The following is a 20,287-nucleotide window of genomic DNA, read 5'->3' as shown; positions in this document are numbered from 1 at the left end:
GCTGCATCACTCCCATCTCTGCCCATCTTCACATGGCCTCCTCCTCTGTGTCTGTGTCCAATCTTCTGTGTCTTACAAGGGCACTTGCCATTGGATCTAGGCTCCACCTAGGTAATCCAGGATGATCTCTTTTCAAGGTGAAAAAGATATGAAAAATAATTTTTATTTGCACTTAACTGACTTATATCTGCAAATACCCTTTTTCCCAAGAACATTCACAGGTACCAGCGATTAGGACTTGGACATATCTTTCTAGGAGCCACCATTCAACCCACTACATGGGGTATTTAAAGCCCCCACCCTTGTATCTCTTGTTCACCTCTGTGTTCACAAGACCTGGAACACTCCTTCATATGAGTATGTAGTAATTATATATATATGTGCTCCTTAGAAGCGAGGATGGCAAGACTTCGTCTCACTTATTTTGGACATGTTATCAGGAGGGATCAGTCCCTGGAGAAGGACATCACGCTTGGTAGAGGGTCATTGAAAAAAGAGAAAGATCCTCAACGAGATAGATTGACACAGTGGCTGCAACAATGGGCTCAAACAGAGCAAGGATTGTGAGGATGGCACAGGACCAGGTAAGTATCACTCTGTTATACATAGGGTCACTATGAATGAGAAACGATTCAACAACACCTAACAACAACTTATGCGGTGAAAAGGGAATTCAACCGGACAGCGTTGTTTTTCCTGATCTCACAAGTTTTCTGCCTTTGACAGGATGCAGTCTTATCACTTTTCTGTGGCTATTATTGGAAAATATTTGAGTTTTCCTTCTCTGACAGGTTTTTACATTATGTAGTTTCTGGCTTTCACAGATTTTGTTGTTCTTGTTAGGTGCCATCAACTCAGTTCTGACTCATAGCAACCCTGTGTACAAGAGAAAAAAACACTGCCCAGTCCTATGCTATCCTCAGACATATTTGAGCCCATTGGTGCAGCCACTGTGTCAATCCATCTAGCTAAGGGTCTTCCTCTTTTTTGATAACCCTCTACTTTACCAAGCATGATGTCCTTCTCTGGAGACTGGCCCCTCCTGATAACGTGTCCAAAGTAAGCGAGACGAGGTCCAGCCATCCTTACCTCTAAGGAGCATTCTGGCTGTCCTTCCAAGACAGATTTGTTTGTTCTTCTGGAATTCCATGGTATATTCAATATTCTTTGTGAACACCATAATTCAAAGGCATCAATTCTTCTGTCTTCTTTATTCATTGTCCAGCTTTCCTAAGCATATGAGGCAATTGAAAATACTATGGCTTGGGTCAGGGGCATCTTAGTCCTCAAAAATGATATCTTTTATTTAAAAATAAATAACTTTTATTTATTTGTTTAATTTAAATCTCGTTAATTAAAATATATACTTCAAATACCTCATTAAATTTTTTTATATTCACGAATTATAATAATTGCTATTGTGCAGTTTTTTAAAGACTATTTTGAATGTTTTAGAAGAAAATATTCTTTTGAAAAAAATATGAAAAATAATTTTTGTTTGTACTCTAGCCTCTCGGTACCAGGGCGCCCCAGAGAGAGTGGAGGCAAGTCCCAGGCCCCAAATCGCCCAGACTGAGTACGCCCTCTCAGCCACGATCACCACATCTCCCGAGGGGGCGCGCCACACCTGTCCTGCCTTCACCGGGCCGCCAGGTGGCGCAGGCAGCACGCGAAGGCCTTCGAAGCCATTCATCTCTATGATCCTCGTAGGCGGCCTGCACGACCCGGAAGCCGTGCTGGCGGTAAAGGAGTGCTTCCGGGTAGAAGCGAGGTGACCCCCGGCTGCCGGGGATCTGCGGTGGCAGCAACCATGGGGGCGCATCTGGGCCGGCGATACTTGGGCGATAGCTCGGGGCAGCCTGACCCCCTGCGGATGCCCACCTTTCCGCCGGACTACGGCATCCCCGGGCGCAAGGAGCGCGGTGAGGCCCAGTGCGCAGGCGTGGGGTGCGCGCACGGCGATACCCCCCCAACCCCGGGGACCCCAGGGCCGGACTTGGGCCTCACGCCTTTGTCTCTGGGCTCATTCTTGGCCTCGGCCTGGAAGATCCCACAGGAGGCACTGCCCCTGCCTGAATGGGAAATACCTGGAAGAGGGCACAGCTTGAGTAAAAGCCCGGGAGCAAAAGAGAGTTGCGATTTAGGGGGCGCGGAAGACGTGCGGGGTTATCAGAGAAGGGACGTGTTCATTGTAGCACTGCTTAACCGCACGTATTGTTCCGCACGTTGCTTTTTTATGTAATCTGTCATATCAAGCTTCAACCCCGAACCAGGTCCTAAGCTGGACACCGCGGATACAGCAGGGAGCTGTAGGGGCGGAGGCTCTCTCTTCAGGAAACTCACAGCCTAGTGAAACCAGGCCGACTTGGGGGGAGGAACCTGGGGAGTATCAAAGAAGGCTTCCAGGAGGTGGTGGCTGGAAGTGGAGACCGGAGGGGGGTCGAGTAGGAGTTGGCCAGGTAGAGAGGGCTACAAGGAGAGGGCAGAACCAGCACTTCTAAGCAGGGGAGGGACACGGTCAGATTTGCTTTGCCAAAAGGTCGCGCTGGCTGCGCGGTAAACAATGACTGGAGACTGGGAGACCTCTAAGTGGTGGGTGTGCACAGAAGTCAGTGGGTTTGAGAGAGACTTGGGATGGGGTGTAATCACTCCTCTCACATCCTGACTCCTGGCCACCCCCCCTTCACTGCCCATCACACCCTGCTTTACTCATAACTATCTTTGCAAACACCCACAACCCCTGCTGCTGTCTCTTGTTTGGCTAAACGGTAACCCTGGTTAAACCCTTCTCTCCCCCTCCTTGACTCCTACCCCTGTGCAGCTGAAGTGACAAGAGAAAAAAACCCAACCTCACTGACTGGTCTGCCTTTCCACTACGGGCCCTCCACTAGCTAGTCCTTTGCTCTCCCTCCCTCTCTCCTTCCTAGATGGCTGTCTGCCTCTCCTAAGATTCCAGCACCTCCTTCCGCCCCGTTTCAGCCCTTGATTTTTTTAGAAAATAGACACAGCCAGAAAAGAGGTCTTATGGGTTGCCTGCACCCCTTCTTCCTGCACACCATTAGACTCCACCTTACTCCTGTTAATCAGCTGTCCCTGCCCAAGCTAAGTCCCTACCCCTTGAGCCCTGGGTCCTGTCCTCCCATCTGCCCAAGGACGCTTCCACATCCATTCTCTCTTCCTTGCAACATTGGTTTTCCACATCAATGTGCACGAAGAGCTATTTCTCCAGTTTTAAAATGCCCTCCTGGCCCTACCTCCAGTGACTGCCCCGTTTCTGGCCTTTCACGGCTGCTTTTGGTTGTATGAGGGGGCCTGACCGCGCATACTCCTCTGCACGTTGCTTTTTTATGTAACAGTACATCACATTGAGCACCAACCCTGGACCAAGCCCCACACTGGACACGGTGGATACAGCAGGGAACTATAGAGGGCGCAGCCTTTGTCTTCAGGGAGCTCACAGCCTAGTGGGGTGGACAGTGGAACCAGGCACATTTGTGGGGAGAAACCTAGGGGATATCGAGGAAGGCTTCCAGTGACTGCCCCCCTTTCACTCCTTCTATCTCCTCTGCCCCCTGGGAGCCCCTTCTCACTGGCCCCCAGGACTCCAAACTTCCCTGGCCCCCCGCCCATGTTCCCAGCAGCTCCTTCACTGATTGTCTTCCCTTTGTAAATGTTGGGGTTCCTCAGAGCGCAGACCTCTCTCTCCAGTCTCTACACTGCCACCCTCAGGGAGTCAGCTAGTCCCCTGGCTTCACGTGCCTTCAGCATGCAGACGCTCCTGGTTAGATCTCCAGCCAGGTCTTCACCCTCAACTCCAGACTCATGGATCCCACTGCCTGCCGTGCTTCTCCTTGTGATGTCAGCACATATCTCAGTCATCTGTTGCAAACAGAGCTCCTGGTCTTCCCCCACCTGCCCTTCCCTCCGTTTTCCTCTCTGGTAACTTGCAGGTGCTTAGGCCAGAAACCCTGGGGGCATCCCCGAGACCTCTCCTCTGCCCGAGGCTGTTCTTCCAGGAACACCCTTTCCCAGATATCTGCAGGACCCCTCCCTCACCTTCTTCAGATACCAGTTCTCGTGACCAGTCTAAAATTGTGATCTATCTCTCAGTACTCCCTGTTGCTCTCCCTGGTTCGTTTTCCTCCCCATGACTGTCGGAAACTGCCACATCCTGCACCCTCTGTCCACGTCTCCCTACCCGAGACTGCCTGCCTCAAGGGCCGGAGTGCATGTGTGCCCAGTAGGTGCGCAGTAAACCCTTGTTGCTGAGACGAGAGAGCACCACGTGGTGGTGGTGGCTCAGGAGAGGGGCGGGTAGGGGGATGAAGTCGGGTCTGTTTCTTAAGCAGATGGGGTGGCGATGGAAGCCACTGGCCAGAACAAGTGCTCTAGGGACAATCCCTGGGAAACCAGCACTGAATGTTTGGGTGAATGAGCAGGGAGGGTGGGGCGCAGGGGAGCCATGGGGAGAGAACATTTGAAGGCGGCTGAGGCAGCATGGGGTCCTGAGATCCTGGGTGGCCCTGGTGAGAGCTGTGTTTGCGCAGTGGTGGGCAGGTTGAGGGGGTGGGAGATGAGTCCTGTTTCTAGACAGCTAGAAACGGGGCCAGGAAGCAGGGGGAGAGAAGCAGCAGGGAACAACTGCAGTGGAGACGTGGGCAAGTTCATGGCAAGGAACTGGGACCAAGGAAGAGGACGGAGGGAGGTTTGAGGAGGCCTGGAGGCATAATGGTTAATTGCTACGGCTCCTAACCAAAACCAAAAGGTCGGCAGTTCAAGTCCGCAGGGCATTCCTTGGAAACTCTATGGGGCAGTTCTACTCTGTCCTATAGGGTCCCTGTGAGTCGCAATCAACAGCAATGGGTTTTTTGCTTTGGAGGACAAAGGAGGCTGAGTCTGTCTCTTCCCCTGAGGCAGGGGTTAGCAGGAGGCCAGAGGCTGAGAGTAGGGTCATCAGCTGAGTGGGCAGACTGCCCCAGTGGCTTCCAGCAGGTTTTGTCCTGGGTAGGGCTTGCCAGGCAGGTGGGGCACTGAGGCCAAGGGCACTCAGCCTTCTTTCTGAGGCCCTTTCATTATGAGCTCAGTCACCTCGCACAGTAACCAAGGAGCTGACCCTTGGCCATTACATAGGTGAGGAAGCCGAGGTGAAGGATAGGAAATGTGTCCAAGGCCACGCAGCCAGCCAGTATGGAGCTGAGCCCCACCTGGCCCCACACTGCATCGTGCCCAGCAGAGTGGACGGTGGGGAGGGGTCGTGGGAGAGCGGAGGCCAGGTGAGAAAGTGGAGCTCCTGGCTCGGGACTGTACAGAGTATGGCTTTTCAGAGTGACCATGGGGGCCGGGGAGACCTGGGGAACTGGAGGCAAGTATAGAGTGCAAGCTGGGGTGATAGGGAGAAAACACCCCTCTACCCCCACCCCGGGGTTGTCTCTACACCTGTTAGGAAAAGGACCGTTTCCTCCTGACACTTGAGTCTGTCAGAGGACGGCCCTGATTCACCTCCATCTGCCACCAAACTGTCCATGGGTAATGCCCCTGAGACATGGCTCCGTGGGGGCTGCAGGTGTGGAGTGGGGGGCCGGGCGGGGGCACTGAGCAGGAGGGTGCCCACTGAGCCCACCCCTCACCCACTTCTGCAGAGATGGTGGCCACACAGCAGCAGATGAATGACGCTCAGCTGGTGGTGCAGCAGCGGGACTACTGCGCCCACTACCTCATCCAGTTTCTCAAGTGCAAGCGTGACAGCTTCCCCAACTTCCTGGCCTGCAAGCATGAGCGGCACAACTGGGACTACTGCGAGCACCTTGAGTGAGCCCAGTCCCGCCCCACTGCACCCCCGCTTCCCCACCCAGAGCCTACCCAACCCGATCCCGCCCATACCAGCGCCCCGCAGCAGGATGTGGCTCCAGAGGGCAGAGGGCTGAGGAGTCCCTGTAGGGTTTCTAGCTGGCCCCACTAGGTGGGGCAGAGGAAAAGCCTGGAGTGGTACAAGTGGAGGCCCTGTCCTGCCCTGCCTGGCAGAGAAGCTCCCACGTCCTCTGGAGGCTCACTGGGGTCACCCTGCCAGCCCCAGCTCAGAAGGTTGTGTGGCCTACAGGCGTGGGCAGAGATCAGGCTTAGAACCACAGGGTCTTCCGTACTGGAGTTGTCCCTGAATGTTCTGGGGCACCTGCTTCTGTCCCGTCCACTTCCCAGGGCCAAAGGAGGGACACATCAGGATCAGAGAGCCTGACAACCCTTCTCTGTCCCCAGCTACGTGAGCCGCATGAAGGAGTTTGAACGGGAGCGGCGGCTGCTCCAGCGGAAGAAACGGCGGGAAAAGAGGGAGGCGGATGCAGCCAGGGGCCATGGGTCTGGAGAGGTGGCCCCTGAGGTGGCCCTGTAGGGACCTGCTGCCACCCTGTAGACCAGTCAAAAAAATAAAAGCCTCCAGATCCTCAACCCTGCCTCTGACTGTGTGGTGGGGAAGGGCAGTGTGCTAGCCAGGACCCCCAACTCCCCAATCCCCCAAAGAAGCGCAGAGAGCCTAGGTCCAGCTGGCAGGCAGGTTTTATTCCAGGTGCTGGGAAGCTGTGAACCCCAGCCCTCCCCCAGAGTGACAGTGGGGTCGGGGGGACAAGAGCCTGGCTTGGGCTGAGCCTGGGGCCCTGGCCCAGGGTGAGCAGGCAGGCGGCAGGGGCAGCAGCTCAGAGCAGGAAGGGGATGATGGGTGAACGCAGGGGCGGGTAGTCGCGGAACTCCTTCAGGTAGCTTCGGTGCTTGCCCTTGGCCCAGATGGTCATCTGGGTGAAGCCGACCAGGGAGAAGAGAGCCACTGTGGGGCAGAGGAAGGGGTCAGGGAGCAGGGCCAGGGTGGGGGGGTGAGCAGGGAGGTGGGCGGGGTGCTGCTGGGGGAGGAGCTGTGGCTCACCTGGGAGACACTGTGTCATGATGGTGAAGCCAATCCAGGAGCCGACCTGTGGGCAGGGTAAGCAGGGAGGGTGTGTGTGGGTGGGACTGGGGCAGTGCCCACCCCTGTGCAGAGCCAGGGGGGAGTGCCTGTGTGCACCACAAACACGCATCTAGCGTTACACATGCCAGCCCCAGAGAAGCCAATTCCCCAAATGCTCACAGCTCGTGCTGCCAAAGCTGCCCTGATCTAGGCACGCAAGCCCTGCCAGGGGCAGGGAAGACCTTCACCTCATAGGTGTAGTTGGGGCAGGACACCAGCAGGAAGAGCCATGTGAAGGGGTTCTTGGTGGGGAAGGGGATCTTCCTCGTCTTGGACCCTGGTGGGAAGGACCAGGGATGAGTCAGCCAGCCCGGCCCCCCACCCCCAAACCTGCCCACCTGGGGAGCACCCACCTGCCGGCCGCAGGTTCCGCAGGGCCATGTGGATGGAGAAGTTGCCGAGCTGGCAGGTCTGTGGGAGGGGCAGGGGCAGGTTCAGGCCCCCCAGCCAGGCCCAGAGTCTCCAAGCCTCCCCTGCCTTACCACCCCCAGGCCTCTCCCTCTCCCCAACCTCCTCCTTACCACAAAGATGGCGAGCGCCAGCTTCACCTGCTGAGCTCCATAGGCTACAGAAGCAGCAGAGAGGGGATGCTGTTGAGGGAGCCCAGGGCCTGAGAGGGGGAGGGGGTGGGGCTGGAGGAGGGCAGAGGCCACTTACTGGGGGGCGTGTAGAGAGGGTGGTTGATGTAATACGCCATCCAGGCAGCAAAGCCCCAGTAGTACGTGCAGTTCTGAAAGAGAAAGAGCAGAGATGGGGCTGGGGCTGGTGCCTCCTGGGGACGGCAGGGGGGGCGTGCAGGGCCGGCAGGTGGGTGCGGGGGCTCACCTTGAAGATGTTGCGCAGGGGCATGGTGCCATGGGAGAAGCGGTGCACGAAGAGTGTCTCCAGCAGGCGCTTGATGTAGTGGAATGAGTGGCAGATGCAGGCGAGGCTGCAGGGGCAGCGGGCTCAGTGTGGCTGGTCTGGCCCTCAGCCCCCACCCCAACCCCACCCGGCCCCACGCCACCCCTACTCACTGGACGACTGTGTGCCGACTGGATGTGAAGTCATATTTGTGGCCATAGATGAAGGGTACCCGGAAGTAGAAAAGCAGGTAGATGAAAAGGGGCCCTGCATACTCTGTCAGGAACACCTGTGGTGGGTGGGGGCCAAGATGAGCCACCCTGACGTGGCTGATGGGAGAGGAGGCTGTGGCGGGATCAGAACTCACCGTCACCCAGCTGATCTGGGCCCCCAGGTCCCGGAAGTACAGTGTGGCCGTGGTGCCTACAGGCAGCTTTTGCAGGACATCTTCGTCCTTCAGGGACTTGCCCTCTGTTGGAAACAAGCAGCTCAGGGCTGCCCAGCTCCTCACCCCCACCCCCTGAGCCCAGGCACGGCCGAGTGGGCTATACTCACTGGGGTCCAGGCGGAGGGACTGGCGGGCAGGGTACCACTGCGGATCTGTAGGGAGGGCATACACCAGTCACAGTGCCAGCCTGGCCATGGCCCACCCTACCGTGCCCTTCCGTAGTGTGCCACCGCCTGCTTCTTGTGGGCCCTGGGTCTCAGCCCCACAGCTCCACCACCCCACCAGACAAGGCCTGAGGCTATGTGGTCCCAGGACATAAGCCCACAGAACATGGGCAGCAGGATCTTGTCCTTCTGGAAGCCCAGCAAGGGCATTCCTGCTGATGGCCACCCAGGGCGCCTGCTCCAGTGCAGCCCAGAGAAGCCTGGGTGATGCTCAGGGGCAGCTCTGCAGGCACCTGGGGAGAGCCTCTGTCCTGAGGCCCTGTCCAGAGGGCTCATACAGGGCAGTGTGGTCGCCCCGACTTACGTGTCTTGGTGAAAAGGTTCTTGATCTCAGCGATGGTGGCATGCGGTTCCACCTGGGGGAAGCACAGGCCACAGGGCCATCAGCCAGGACCCCTCCTGGTCAGGGGTTGTTGGGCTGAGGGCCTAGGCAGCCCTATAGTTGGGGGCAAGGGGAGCGGAGAGGGAGGTCTAGGCCCCTATCCAGGGTCAGGGCAGGAACTGCAGCTCCTTGGCTATGGCAGTAAGAGCCCTGCCAGAGTGGGGTCAGCCGCTAGGCCTGGGGCTCCAGTCTTACCCTGGCTGTGACACTCCAGGCCTAGCCAGAAGACGGTTTGAGCTTGGGAAGCTGGGCCTGCTTCTCTCAACCTCGCCTCTGTCCTCTCCTCTCCACCCCACCCACAGCTCCCCCGGTGAAGCCCTTGGTCCGGACCAGACCTCCCCTGGAAGGGTCTAAGCCCCTTCCCCCAGGCCTGACTCGCCACCTCCTTCCCAGACCCCAAAGCCCTGCAGGGTTCTACAACTGCTGCTCGCTGCCTCTCACAGGCAGGATGCCTATCTACCCGGGGTGAGGGGCTGCCGATAACCACGAGTGGCCTGCTGGCTGGGGCAGCACCCTAGGCGTCCCCTGGGGGAACTGGGGGTCACTGAACGGCTCCCTTGGGCAGGGCGCTACTCCCTAGTTCTGGCTAAAGCCATGGGAAGGAGTGGGATCCCAGGACCTGTGCCCTGGCTTAGGGAGCTGGCGGCCACAGCCCTACCTTGTCTAGGAAGCACAGCTTCTCCCGCGTCTTCGCGTCCAGAATCTCCACCTCAAAGAAGAGAACGGCCTTTTTAGGTTTCTTGGCCGCCTTGGGGGGTGCAGGCCCAGGAAGGCTGATGAGGCCAAGGGCAAGGCCCTGGCTGGCCTCTCGGGCCACCATGTTCATGTCCATGCCACCCTCAGCACCAGCCACCAGCCCTGCCCACTCCACTCCACACCCGCCTCAGCCAGTGGCCTATCTGCTGCCCGTCAGTCCCCACCAGACCTCCCCATTGGAAGCAGCGCTGGGCTAGCCGGCCAGCCGATCAAATTCTGCCGCGGTGCTGGAAGGGAGCCCATGCCTGCCCTGCGAGGCCAACTTCTCTGCCAGATGTAACCCGAGTGGCACCACAGCCACAGTCCAGCTAAATATAAAACCAGCCCAGACTCAGCCCCCAGGGGCCATGCCACAGACCTCCTCTAGGGGGGCTCTATGGGGGACCAGGGCACCCAGACAGAGAAGCTTCTTAGTGGGTATGGCCTCCCAACAAATCAGGGGCCACAGAGCTCCAACCCAGGCAGGGAGGGGCCACCCCAGGGCAGGGAGAGGGTGAGAGGCCAGCAAAGGAGTCCACCAAGCCTGGAGAAACCTCAGCTATTTTGAGAATCCGTGAGATAGATCATCCATTTCCCCTCCTGAGCTGTAAGAGCCACTCCGGATTACTTTCCTTGTGCATTGTGTTCCCAGGGAGGTGACAGATTCCAGAGCTATTGGTGCAGAGAGCTCTTAGCATGAAAAGGGTCAAGAAACCAGGGAACTCCAGGCCAGGGCCCCCAGCAGGGCTGCTGAAGCCTCAATCCCTGCACGGCGGCCACCCTGACCCTGCCCTACCACTCACTCCACCCATTTCTCACCAGGTCCACCCAGGCCTGGTTCAAGGCCATCTCCAAGGACCAGTTTTCTGGCACATCTGCCCAGTATCATACCCACCTCCAGGCCTGAAGCCTCCAGAGGCCCAGAGTACATAGTCTCAGCCTGTTTGTACCTCCCAGACCACAGCCAGATCTATGCTGGGCCTGGGGAGCCTGGCCTGCTCTCCCTGTCCCCACAGGTGAGATGCCAGACACAGGGGCAGAGGGAGTCCCCAGGGGCATGTGGCACACCTGACCCAAGTAGGCTGGAGAAGGCACCGGGCAAGAGCAATGAAAGGGTGTGAGTTGTTGGAGGCGGCAGAGTGAGGTCCAACAGCATCTTGCAGATGCCAAAAGGCCTGAATGCCACAGCAGGGACCCTGTTAGAGGTGGACCATGCAGGCAGGCCTAGGTTTGCTCCCAAATCAACCACTGTCCAGCAGTTGCTGGAGACCCTTCCCACCCACAGCCCTAGGTGGGCTCTTGGTCAGAGACAGAATGGGGACAAGGGACAAGACACACTGCTCTGAGACCTGAGCTCTGTGCCAAACCCAGGGCGGGGCCTCAGGCAGGCAGGGGCCATCTGAGGATGCAACCACCCACCAGAGCCAGGGAGACAGGGAGACAGGACCAGTGCACCAAGAGCCCACCCTAATGCAAGGGGCTTCACCATTACACCAGAGAAGCTGAGCTCCCCTCGCACCCTGTCCCAGTAAGTGCACACACACACTTAACACACAAACACACATACAGATGCACGGCCCCGACAGCGGGAGAGGCACGTGCACGGCCTGGCCCCACGGGAGATAGGGAGGTGTCTGCCTAGGGGGAGGACTGCAAAGCGGCAGGGGGCAGGGGAGGCTGAGTAGATGCAGGCTGTCAGGACAGGTGTAGAGAGTCCCCATGGGGAGTGCAGCATCCTGCCACGAGGTGGAGCATGGGCCTGGGACCAGGTCTCTGTCCCCCTGCAGGCCACCAGGTCCCTGCCAGGACATGGCCTGTCTGCCTATCCATGACATACTGCCCCCTTGGGAACACCACCTACCATCCCCCACTCAAGAGCCCGCTGTCACCAGGCTCTGCCTGGCTATGGGGCCTGGGGTGCTCAACCCCTCTGAGCCCCAGGCGTAACAAGGGCTGGGCGGAGAGCTGGCACATGGAGGGTAGCACCAGGCCCACCAAGGGGACCTGTGGGCGAGGGTAAGGGCGCAGGTGGGATGAGCTGGGAAGGGCTAGAACAGCAGGGCCCTGGGAGGGCACCGGGGTTGCAGGTCTATTAATAGGGCCTGGGCCCGGGCAGGCAGTGCCTGTACACTTTGGGAGTCCGTGTGGCCCACAGGCCGGCAGCACCAGCCTCCGCTGGAAGAGGAGCCTCAAGTTCCTGCTGAACCACTCAACAGCTTAAAATACAACTGCCGAGGGGAGGGGTGAAACCCTATCCTCTCCCCCAGCCCAGACACAGGCCCAGGGCCCAGGAGGGAGAGCCACCGTCGAAGGCCTGGCTGCTGGGAAAGGAAGCAGGGCGGCAGAAGGGTGCAGAAACGAGGGGCTGGGGAGGGGGCTGGAGTCTGCAGCAGTGCCCAGCCCAGCCTGCACAGGAGCCACCCGCACGCCCAAGAGGTAAGGGACCCAGTCTGCTCCTTTCCATTCCTGCCCCCAAATCCCCAGACCCAGCAGCTGTCTTCTCTCAAAGATTAAAAGGCCCTGGGGGTGCACAGGGTCCGTCTCTACTATTTTTGCAACTTCCTATACATCTCTAATTGTTTCCGAATAGAGTTAAAAAAAAAAAAAAAAAGGACCTGGGTGACGTGCCCGGGAACAGCAGAGGTTCCCCACCCCCACCCGCCCCCAGAGACCCTGAGCCTAATGTGGGGGACTCCTTTTGTGCTGCACCCCACACCACCTAAGGAGGGCTGGGGTAGGGGCCCAGGGTATGCCCAGGCCTGGGGTCAAAGGGAGCCAGTGGCAGGGCAGGCAGCGGGCTCCGGCCCCATCCCTGGGAGGAGGTGGGCAGGGAGGAGTGGTGGGCCCTCCTGGAGGGAGCCCCCGCACCCCTTCCTGTCCCCACGGAGAGGAGGGGCAGCAAGGAACAGGTGATGCTGCTCCCAAAGCCAGAGTAGGGGGCCGAGGGCTCTCAATGGATGAAGTGAGGCCTGGAGGGGAGTCATCTGCCCATGGTCCGGGCACTGTCACAGACAGTGTGACCCTGCAGCCTCAGAGGGGCACAATGGGCAGGCAGAGGACAACAACGCACAGGTGCCCTGGGCTGGGGTGGGTGGGTGGCTTGTGATAATAGTTCCACTAGCTGGGAAGGAATTCTCACACGGAGGCCAGAGATTCCACAGCCCGACCAACAGCAACTCGTGGTAGCACAAGGTCAAGGCACATGGCCCAGGGCCGGGGGCAGGGGCAATGCCCACAGCCCACCCTATAGGAGGGGCTCGGGGCCAGACTGTGGACCTCCACCTGCAGGTGGGCACCCAGATGGAGAAGAAGCAGTAGGGGCCCTGCTGTCCCAGCTGTCCAGGGCGAAGCTACCAAGATCACCACCGGTTATGCCACGGTGGGGGCTCAGGGCTTTGTGGGCTGTGCCCTCTGCCTGAAGCGCTCCCCCAGAAACCCAAGCAGCTCCCCTGACCCCCTCAGGCCTTCAGATGTCCTCTCAGGGAGGCCTTCCTGACCATCTGCTCAAGAGAGCGACTGTGTCCCCACTAGAGGTCTGCTCCTGAATGCGGTGGGTCTACATTCTCCCAGCACCGGAACAGGGGTGGCGTGGCACTGTCTCTGCAAACATCTGGTGGGCTTGAGGCACCTGGCTTGCCCAAGGTCACAGGAGTCGGACCCCAAGGCCCCTCCCCATCCACCAACTCCCACTCTTCCCTCACCACACCTCGCTGTGCCTGTCCCCAAGGTGCCTCCCTCTGCCAGGCCTGCAGACATGCCCATCTGGCACATTGATGACAGACCCTCCTGCCCTGGCTCCTGGGTGCCCCTCACCAAAGGAAAGCATTGGCCAACAGGGGCACAGGGGCTGCAGCTCCCTGGAACTTGGGCTCTCCTTTATCAGCAACCCCCACATAAAGGGGGCTCCATACTGATGGACTAACATGGCTGGGCCCTCTAAGGCAGCACCCCATGCCCCATAGCTCCCTCAAAGGAGGGTGAGGGTGTGAGGGCCAACAGCAGGCTAAGCTGTGCTCACACTCCTCAGGCTCTGAGGTGAAAAAGACTCACCTGGCTGTGTGGCCCTGGACAAGTTGCCCAACCCCTCTGGGCCTGCCAAATCTTACCTGACAGCGTTACTGTAAGAATTACAAAGATGACGATAACAAATTAGGTAATATGTTAGCATGCCCAATACAGAATACATCAACAATATTAAGAATAAATATTATTAGACAAATACTAGCAGAACGGCAATGGTGGTCGCAGGCAGGGCCCTGGCTGAGCACTCACACCCGCCCCCGAATCCTAACTGTGGCCGTGAAGATGGGCCCATCCACAGAGAGCGATAACAGATCTATAAGAGTCTTACGGCTCTGCTGCCTAGCAGAGGTGGGGCTGGGCGGTTCACACCATGGGACCACCTCTACGGACCATCACCATTCACAGCCTAGAGGATCAGGGCCTCGCTCCCAGCCTGCAAGGTGGCTGAGGCGGCGAACCTCTCCACTGCCCCCTTGTGGCCATAGCCTTCCTCCACGGCTGGAAGGGGGCCCACAGCCACCTGGCTCCCTGGGAAGGCCCCATCCCAAGGCCAGGGGAGGAGACGACTCAGGTGCACGGTGGGACAGCGAGCAGCTCTAGCCCCAGTCAGCCATGGTCAGTGCTTCAGGCACTGCTCCAGATTTCAGGGACACAGCAGCAAACAAAAGCAACCCCTGCCTTCAGGGGACCTGCCTTCAAGGGACTATGAGTTCAGGGAAGCGGGATAGAAGGAGGGTCAGACAATAGTGGCACTGCTGTCATAAGTGCTGTGGAGCAAACACAGAGAATGGGGGGTCAGGATTAGGGGGTGGCCATTTTAAATAAAGTGGTCAGGGAAGGGGTCCCTGAGAAAGAGACATCTGACAGAGACAGGAGGGAACAAGCCATGTGCATATCTGGGGGGAGGGCATTTCAGGCAGAGGAACAGCCAGTACGAAGGCCCTGAGGCAGGACTGTGCCTGGAATGTTAGCAAGGAGGCCTGTGAGGCTGAAACAGCACACGTGAGGGGGAGGGTGGGAGGTGAGGGCAGAGAGGTAACAGGGCAGATTGCGCAGGACTCCTGGGCTGAGGGAGGACTTGGGCTTTTATCCTAGTGAGGTGGGAACTATGTAGGGTTGTGAGCACAGAGGGAACATGCTCTGGTGCAGGTGCTCCCAGGCGCCCTCTGAGTTCTGCAGAGGAACAGGGGTGAGGGGTGAGGAGTGAGGGGAGGGGTGGAGACAACTGCACTGGTCCAGGGAGGCCACGACGGGACTGGACCAGGTGGGGACCGTGGCGGGGTAAGAAGTGGGTGGATTGTGGACAGACTGTGAAGGTGGCACTGACATGACCCCACTGATGGTTTGGATGGAGGGAGGAAGAGGGGAAAAGTGGTAGGAGTCTGAGGCCCAGGAGGGAGGTGCAGAGTCCCAGGACCAGGAGGGCAGGTCTAGCAAGCACCACCAAGCCCCAGTTTGGAAGGGCTGAGTTTGCAACTCCTGCTGGACAGCTGGTGGGATGGCCAGCCGGTGCTGCACACAGGATCCAGGCACCAGAGGCCAGGAGCCTGGGGGAGGGAACTGCTTGAGCCTCGGTTTCCCCATCCTGACAATGCAGGCTGGCCTGATGCTTCCTAGACCCTCGCCAATTCATAAACGAGACTCAACAGACTTGCTGCACAGCCCACATCATGAGGCCCAGCAGCCTTCTGGCTCCAAGACAAGGGCCAAGCACAGGTGAGAGGAGCCGACTTAGATTCCAGGCCACCCTCATCACCTCCCGCTTATGCACTTGGACCTTGTATGTATCCTAAAATGTGACCTCCCCGTGGTAAATCCTGATGATCACGGTGAGAACGGTGGCTGACAATCACTGCGCACTTCCTGCTTAGGCTAGAACTTTCCAGATGCCCTGCTTCCATCCCACAACCCCCTGAGGGTGCAGGAGCCCTGAGCCCCATGTCACAGATGAGGAAGTGGGAGTGCACCCTGGTCATCTAGCAGGAAATGCTTGTGCCCCAACATGGCAAGGTCCTCCCTCTCCCACCAATCAAAACACAGGCCCCACGCAGAGCTGGCACCTTGTGGCAGACCCTGCTGCTAAGGACCCAGCTCTCCAGCAGGCTGGCTCAGACCCTGGGGGACAGACTGCCTGGAAAGGGCCCTCCAAAGGGGCCGCCTGTCCGGGGCCGCCTGGCTCTACCCAAAAGAGGCCTGCACAAGCCTGTGGGGAGGGTGCTTGTACCATGACCATGCAACATCTTCTCCTGGGGCTGTGGCAGAAGCTCCTGGAAGTCCCAAGAGGCCTGGCTGTGGGTGCAAGTCCTGCTTGGGACAACCAAGGAACCCAGACAAAATGCAAAGGCCCAACAAGTCCTTCCAACGGCCCCCAGCCAGCCTGTTCTGGGTAGTACAGCTCCCCTCCGGCATACCACCTCTCACAGACAGGCCTGACCACATTTGCCTGGACTCCAGCTCAGCACTTTAGCTGTCTTCCCTTCCACTTTCCAGAAATATCCAGTCACACTGCCAATGCGAGGATGGCTGAAAACACCTTAAGTTCAGCTGCTGGGAAGCCAGCACAGGCCACACCTGCTGAGCCAGAAATACTTCCTTCCCCACAACAGCAGCTCAGCAGCTCTGCTCTGACCTCGTTTCTCCCTGATGTCCAGAGAATAGCTGTGCCAGGCACCCCCGTGGCTGCCTTGTTGGGAGCAGGATGTCACCAGGCTAGGGAGTGCCAGGAACATGCTAAGCACCCACACCTAAGACCTTGACCAGTCTGCTCCTGCTTGCACCCCCACTTGCCAGACGAGGGGACAGAGGCAGTGGGGGGGTAACCAGAAGTACCTGGCACTGCTATTACTGCCTGGCGGAGCCGTGTGTGCAGCATGGACGCAATCCAGCCTCGGGGAACATTCATCACATGGCTGTGTGCACCCCGGCTGGGTGTTGTGATCACAGAAGGCCCGAGAAAAGGGGCGCTGAACAGAATCCAGAGGGGTCAGGGGGCCTGCGTTCTATGGCCCAGCTCTTCACTCCCCACAACCCACCTTGCCTCTGGGCCTCTGCTAAGGCGGGTTTTCAAGGGGTGGTGATCCACCCAGAACAGCTCGGCAGGTCCCGTTTCCTTCAGAGGCATCCACCCTGAGCATCCAGGCAAGTGGCACGGATAGTAACATCTACCAGATGCTTACCTCGTGCCAAAGACAGTGCTAAGACCTCCACCTGCACCATCTCACCCAATCCTCACCCAAGCCGTGGACGCTAAGGCTGTGATGCCGTCAAGAAGCTCAGAGAACCTGGGCTGGGACAACCCTGGCACACGGCACGTAGCCAAGAAGTGCCAAGCCAGTGCCGACCCTGTCAACCTGGGCCCAAAGACCCGCTCACAACCATGATGCAACATCACCTCCACTTTGAAGAGACGAACTGACTGCTTTAAAACAAAAAGGAAAAACACACACGCACTGGATCTGGTTATCTGGAAAGCGGCCCTGCAGCTGACACTCCAACTTTGAGGGCTCATAGGCCGGTGCTGACTCTTTTTCACGCATGTGCAGGACACCCGGTAGGGAGTACACAGTCTGCTGCCCCCCAGGCTTCAGTCTCTCCTGGGCCAAGGAACTTGCCCACTGGCTTCACATGGTCAGGCCGTGCCAGGGGAAAGGCCTGTCACCTCCTTACACCACAGAAGGCCCAGCAAGGACCTGGCAGCAGCCGCATCGCTTCCTACATGTTCTCCTTTGCATGTGGATGGAAGCTGTCACTGGGCCTGGCAACCCAATGCCATGGGGAGGGGGGCGGAGAGAGATTCAGTGCTGGTTGAGAAGGCCGTGTGCGGGGGCACGGACCAACCTACCAGGTCTCATGAGCCATGGCCTGTCCGAGAGGACCCAGCACAGGGTAGCTGGACGCACTGAGAAGGACGCCTGTCCTATCCCTGGCTCTCAGTCCTGCCTTGGAAATCAGATTCCCCAAGAAGCTCCTCTCTGCCCCTCCCCCTCCTCGCAGCTCTTTAGGGAGTGTGCCAGTGCCTGGCCTCCACTTTCTCCCACCACACTCCCGCTGACACTGTTAGATGGCACTGCTACCTCATTTTACAGCCGAGGCTCCAGGAGCACAAGCAACAGCCCCAGGACACGCAGGCTCCAGATCCAGGGGAGGGCCCTTAGAGCCGAATGTTCGAGGCTGGGGTGGGGGTGGGGGGTCACCCTTGAATGCCCAGTGTGGGCCCACTCTTCAAAAGTTGCCCCTCATACTCTCTTTCACCTCCCCAAGCCCCGGACCCCTGGAGGACAGCCTAGACCTGCACCCCAGCATGCCCGTGCAGGGTTGGGTCGGTGACCATGTCTGGGCCTCTCTCCCATCTCTGGGCAGGAAGGTGCTATTGGGCCAGAAGGCTGGAAGACACCAGCCAACTCTGAGGCCTGTGGACACAAGCTGACAAGAGGAGCAAGAGGAGCGCACCCAGCGGACGCCCAACCTGGTCCACCACTCCTGAGTCATGGAGGCAGGTTAGTCCCACCCTTGAGCTCAGCTGGCACACACCTCAGCTTGGGCCTGCATGGCTCAAACCTCTCGCATGCTCACCACATAGCGAACACCGAGGCGCGTCCCAACAGGAATTACCTCATCTACTACTACGAATCCCCTTTTGCGGATCAGGAAAAAGAGGCTCATTCACTCACTCAACAAATGCTGACTGAACCCCTACTCTAGGGCAGCACTGATGAGGGCTCTGGGGACCCAGCTGCAGAAGCAGACACAGAAATCCCTGACCATATGAAGATGACACTTGGGGGGAACAGAGACAATTAGATAAAGAACAACAGAGTATTTTTTTTAATCAAGTGACGTGTGCCACAGAGAACACAGAGCAGGAAAGGCGGCAGGGAGTGGCAAGTGAAAGGTGTGCAGTTTTACATAAAAAGGCCCAGTGGCCTTAAAGTGGACTTTAAGCCAAACCCTGAAGGGGGTGAAGGAGAGATGCTCAGGTGGTGGGGAGAGCATTTCAAGCAGAGGAGCCACCCACCCAAAGGCCCTGGGGTGGGGACATGGTTGGGGAGCTTAAGCAACAGTGAGGAGGTCCACAAGGCTGGTGCAGAGTGAGGGGAGGGGAGGGTATCATGCGGGGCCATGTCAGTTTCTACCATGAATGAAGTGGGAGCTATGGAAACTTCTCAACAGAGGAGGGCTGTGAGCTGACTCGGGTTGTTAAAGGATCCCTCTGGACTGTGAATAAGGGTGGAAGCAGGGAGCCCAGTAAGAGGCTAGGGCGATAATTCCATCGACATGACAATGGCTTAAACCAGGGGTTGGCAAACTATGGCCCACGGGCTAACTCCAGTTTTGTAAAAAGGGATGTTTACAAATCCAAAAAAAAATCGAAAGAAGACTAATATTTCATAATGTGAAAATTCTGTGAAATTCCAATTTCAGTGTCCATAGTTAAATTGTTTTGGAACACAGCCACGCTCCTTGGTGGACACATCGTCTATGGCTGCTTTCGAGCTCTAATGGCAGAGTTGAATCATTGCCACAAAGCCGTATGGCCCCCAAAGCCGGACACATCTGCTACCTGACCTTTTCCAGAGAGCTCGCCAAGCCCTGGCTGAGAGCTGATGAAGGCAGTGAGGGTGGTGAGCAGTGGTTAGAGTTGAGATGTATTGTGAAGGCTGAGCTCTGGATTTGCTGACTTCTAGACATGAGGTGGAACCCCGGTGGCGCAGCAGTTAAGAGCTCAGCTGCTAATCAAAGGCTGGCAGTTCAAATCCACCAGCCAGTCCTTGGAAACCCTATAAGGCAGTTCAGCTCTGTCCCATTGAGTTGCTGGGAGTTGGAATGGGCTCGATGGCAACACGTTTGGTTTTTTTTGGATTCAAGGTGTAAGGGAAAGGACAGGCAGACAGCTTCAGACCTGGTGACTGGAAGGCTGCAGCCGCCACTCACAGGTTGGGAAACACCAGGTTTGGGGGAAAGAGTCAGAGCTCAGTTTTGGACACAGTAAGTTTCATTAAGCACCCAAGTGGAGAGAATACCCACCCATTAAGAAACCCCACCCCCTCAGGTGCCACTCCCCAGCCCAACCTCTCCCCCACCCCCAATCAGGTGAAGCATCTGCAAGTGAGAACATGCAGTGCTTGCGTATCCCCTAAGGTGGTTTGGAAAACTTCATGTACCTCCCTCCTACATTTTTAAGCTATTTTTTCACCTGAGCTTGAACTGTTGCAAGAGATATAATTTCTGGCCTCCTGTAATACTGTAAATACTGACAATTTAATAGAAGCATTTTTTCCTATGAAACACATGGCTGTCACATTAATTCCGACCCCAGGGCAGCGCTGTAGGACAGAGTACACACTGAGCACCCTGATGTGCAGGCTTGTGCTGCCCCACAGGGTTTCCAAAGCTATAAATCTTCACGGAAGCAGCTGCCACATCTTTCTCCCAAGGAGCCACTGGTGGGTTCAAACGACGGACCCTTCAGTTAGCAGCTGAGCAAAACCTATCTATAGAAAACCAAACCAAACCCACTCCCATCAAGTCGATTCCGACTCATAGAGACCCTACAGGACAGAGCAGAACTGCCCCCAGAGGGTTTCCACGGAGCAGCTGGTGGATTCGAACTGCCAACCTTTTGGTTAGCAGCTGAGCTCTTA

General features: G+C 57.6%; 2 protein-coding genes across 2 annotated transcripts in view; one reads left to right on the top strand and one right to left on the bottom strand.

Annotated features, from left to right (window-relative positions):
• Positions 1 to 1,734: 1,734 nt before the first annotated feature.
• On the top strand, positions 1,735 to 6,458 carry NDUFB7 (NADH:ubiquinone oxidoreductase subunit B7). The gene is made up of 3 exons (XM_049877156.1): positions 1,735 to 1,922; positions 5,640 to 5,808; positions 6,253 to 6,458. The coding sequence occupies exons 1-3, from the start codon at positions 1,811 to 1,813 to the stop codon at positions 6,383 to 6,385; spliced, it is 414 nt and encodes a 137-aa protein (XP_049733113.1). The 5' UTR covers positions 1,735 to 1,810; the 3' UTR covers positions 6,386 to 6,458.
• Positions 6,459 to 6,508: 50 nt separating this feature from the next.
• Positions 6,509 to 20,287, bottom strand: part of TECR (trans-2,3-enoyl-CoA reductase) — a 34,507-nt gene continuing 20,728 nt past the window's right edge. Inside the window, exons 2-13 of the mRNA XM_049877151.1 lie at positions 9,547 to 9,597; positions 8,811 to 8,862; positions 8,390 to 8,434; positions 8,202 to 8,305; positions 8,008 to 8,123; positions 7,817 to 7,922; positions 7,649 to 7,721; positions 7,513 to 7,556; positions 7,345 to 7,402; positions 7,180 to 7,268; positions 6,911 to 6,956; positions 6,509 to 6,814 (exon numbers count right to left, since the gene is read on the bottom strand). Coding sequence (XP_049733108.1) covers positions 6,687 to 6,814; positions 6,911 to 6,956; positions 7,180 to 7,268; positions 7,345 to 7,402; positions 7,513 to 7,556; positions 7,649 to 7,721; positions 7,817 to 7,922; positions 8,008 to 8,123; positions 8,202 to 8,305; positions 8,390 to 8,434; positions 8,811 to 8,862; positions 9,547 to 9,597 — 912 coding nt within the window. The 3' untranslated portion in view covers positions 6,509 to 6,686. The remainder of the gene's footprint in view (positions 6,815 to 6,910; positions 6,957 to 7,179; positions 7,269 to 7,344; positions 7,403 to 7,512; positions 7,557 to 7,648; positions 7,722 to 7,816; positions 7,923 to 8,007; positions 8,124 to 8,201; positions 8,306 to 8,389; positions 8,435 to 8,810; positions 8,863 to 9,546; positions 9,598 to 20,287) is intronic.

This window comes from Elephas maximus, chromosome 3 (genome assembly GCF_024166365.1).
Source record: "Elephas maximus indicus isolate mEleMax1 chromosome 3, mEleMax1 primary haplotype, whole genome shotgun sequence".
In the NCBI taxonomy this organism is placed as follows: Eukaryota; Metazoa; Chordata; class Mammalia; order Proboscidea; family Elephantidae; genus Elephas; species Elephas maximus.
Note: the sequence above shows the minus strand (reverse complement) of the source record. Positions and strands in the feature narration are given on the sequence as shown.

Coding starts and splice junctions, on each gene's coding strand:
- NDUFB7 (XM_049877156.1), top strand. CDS start 1,811: ATGGGGGCGCATCTGGGCCGGCGATACTTGGGCGATAGCTCGGGGCAG. Junction 1,923..5,639: donor CCCCGGGCGCAAGGAGCGCG/GTGAGGCCCAGT, acceptor CCACTTCTGCAG/AGATGGTGGCCACACAGCAG. Junction 5,809..6,252: donor GACTACTGCGAGCACCTTGA/GTGAGCCCAGTC, acceptor CTCTGTCCCCAG/CTACGTGAGCCGCATGAAGG.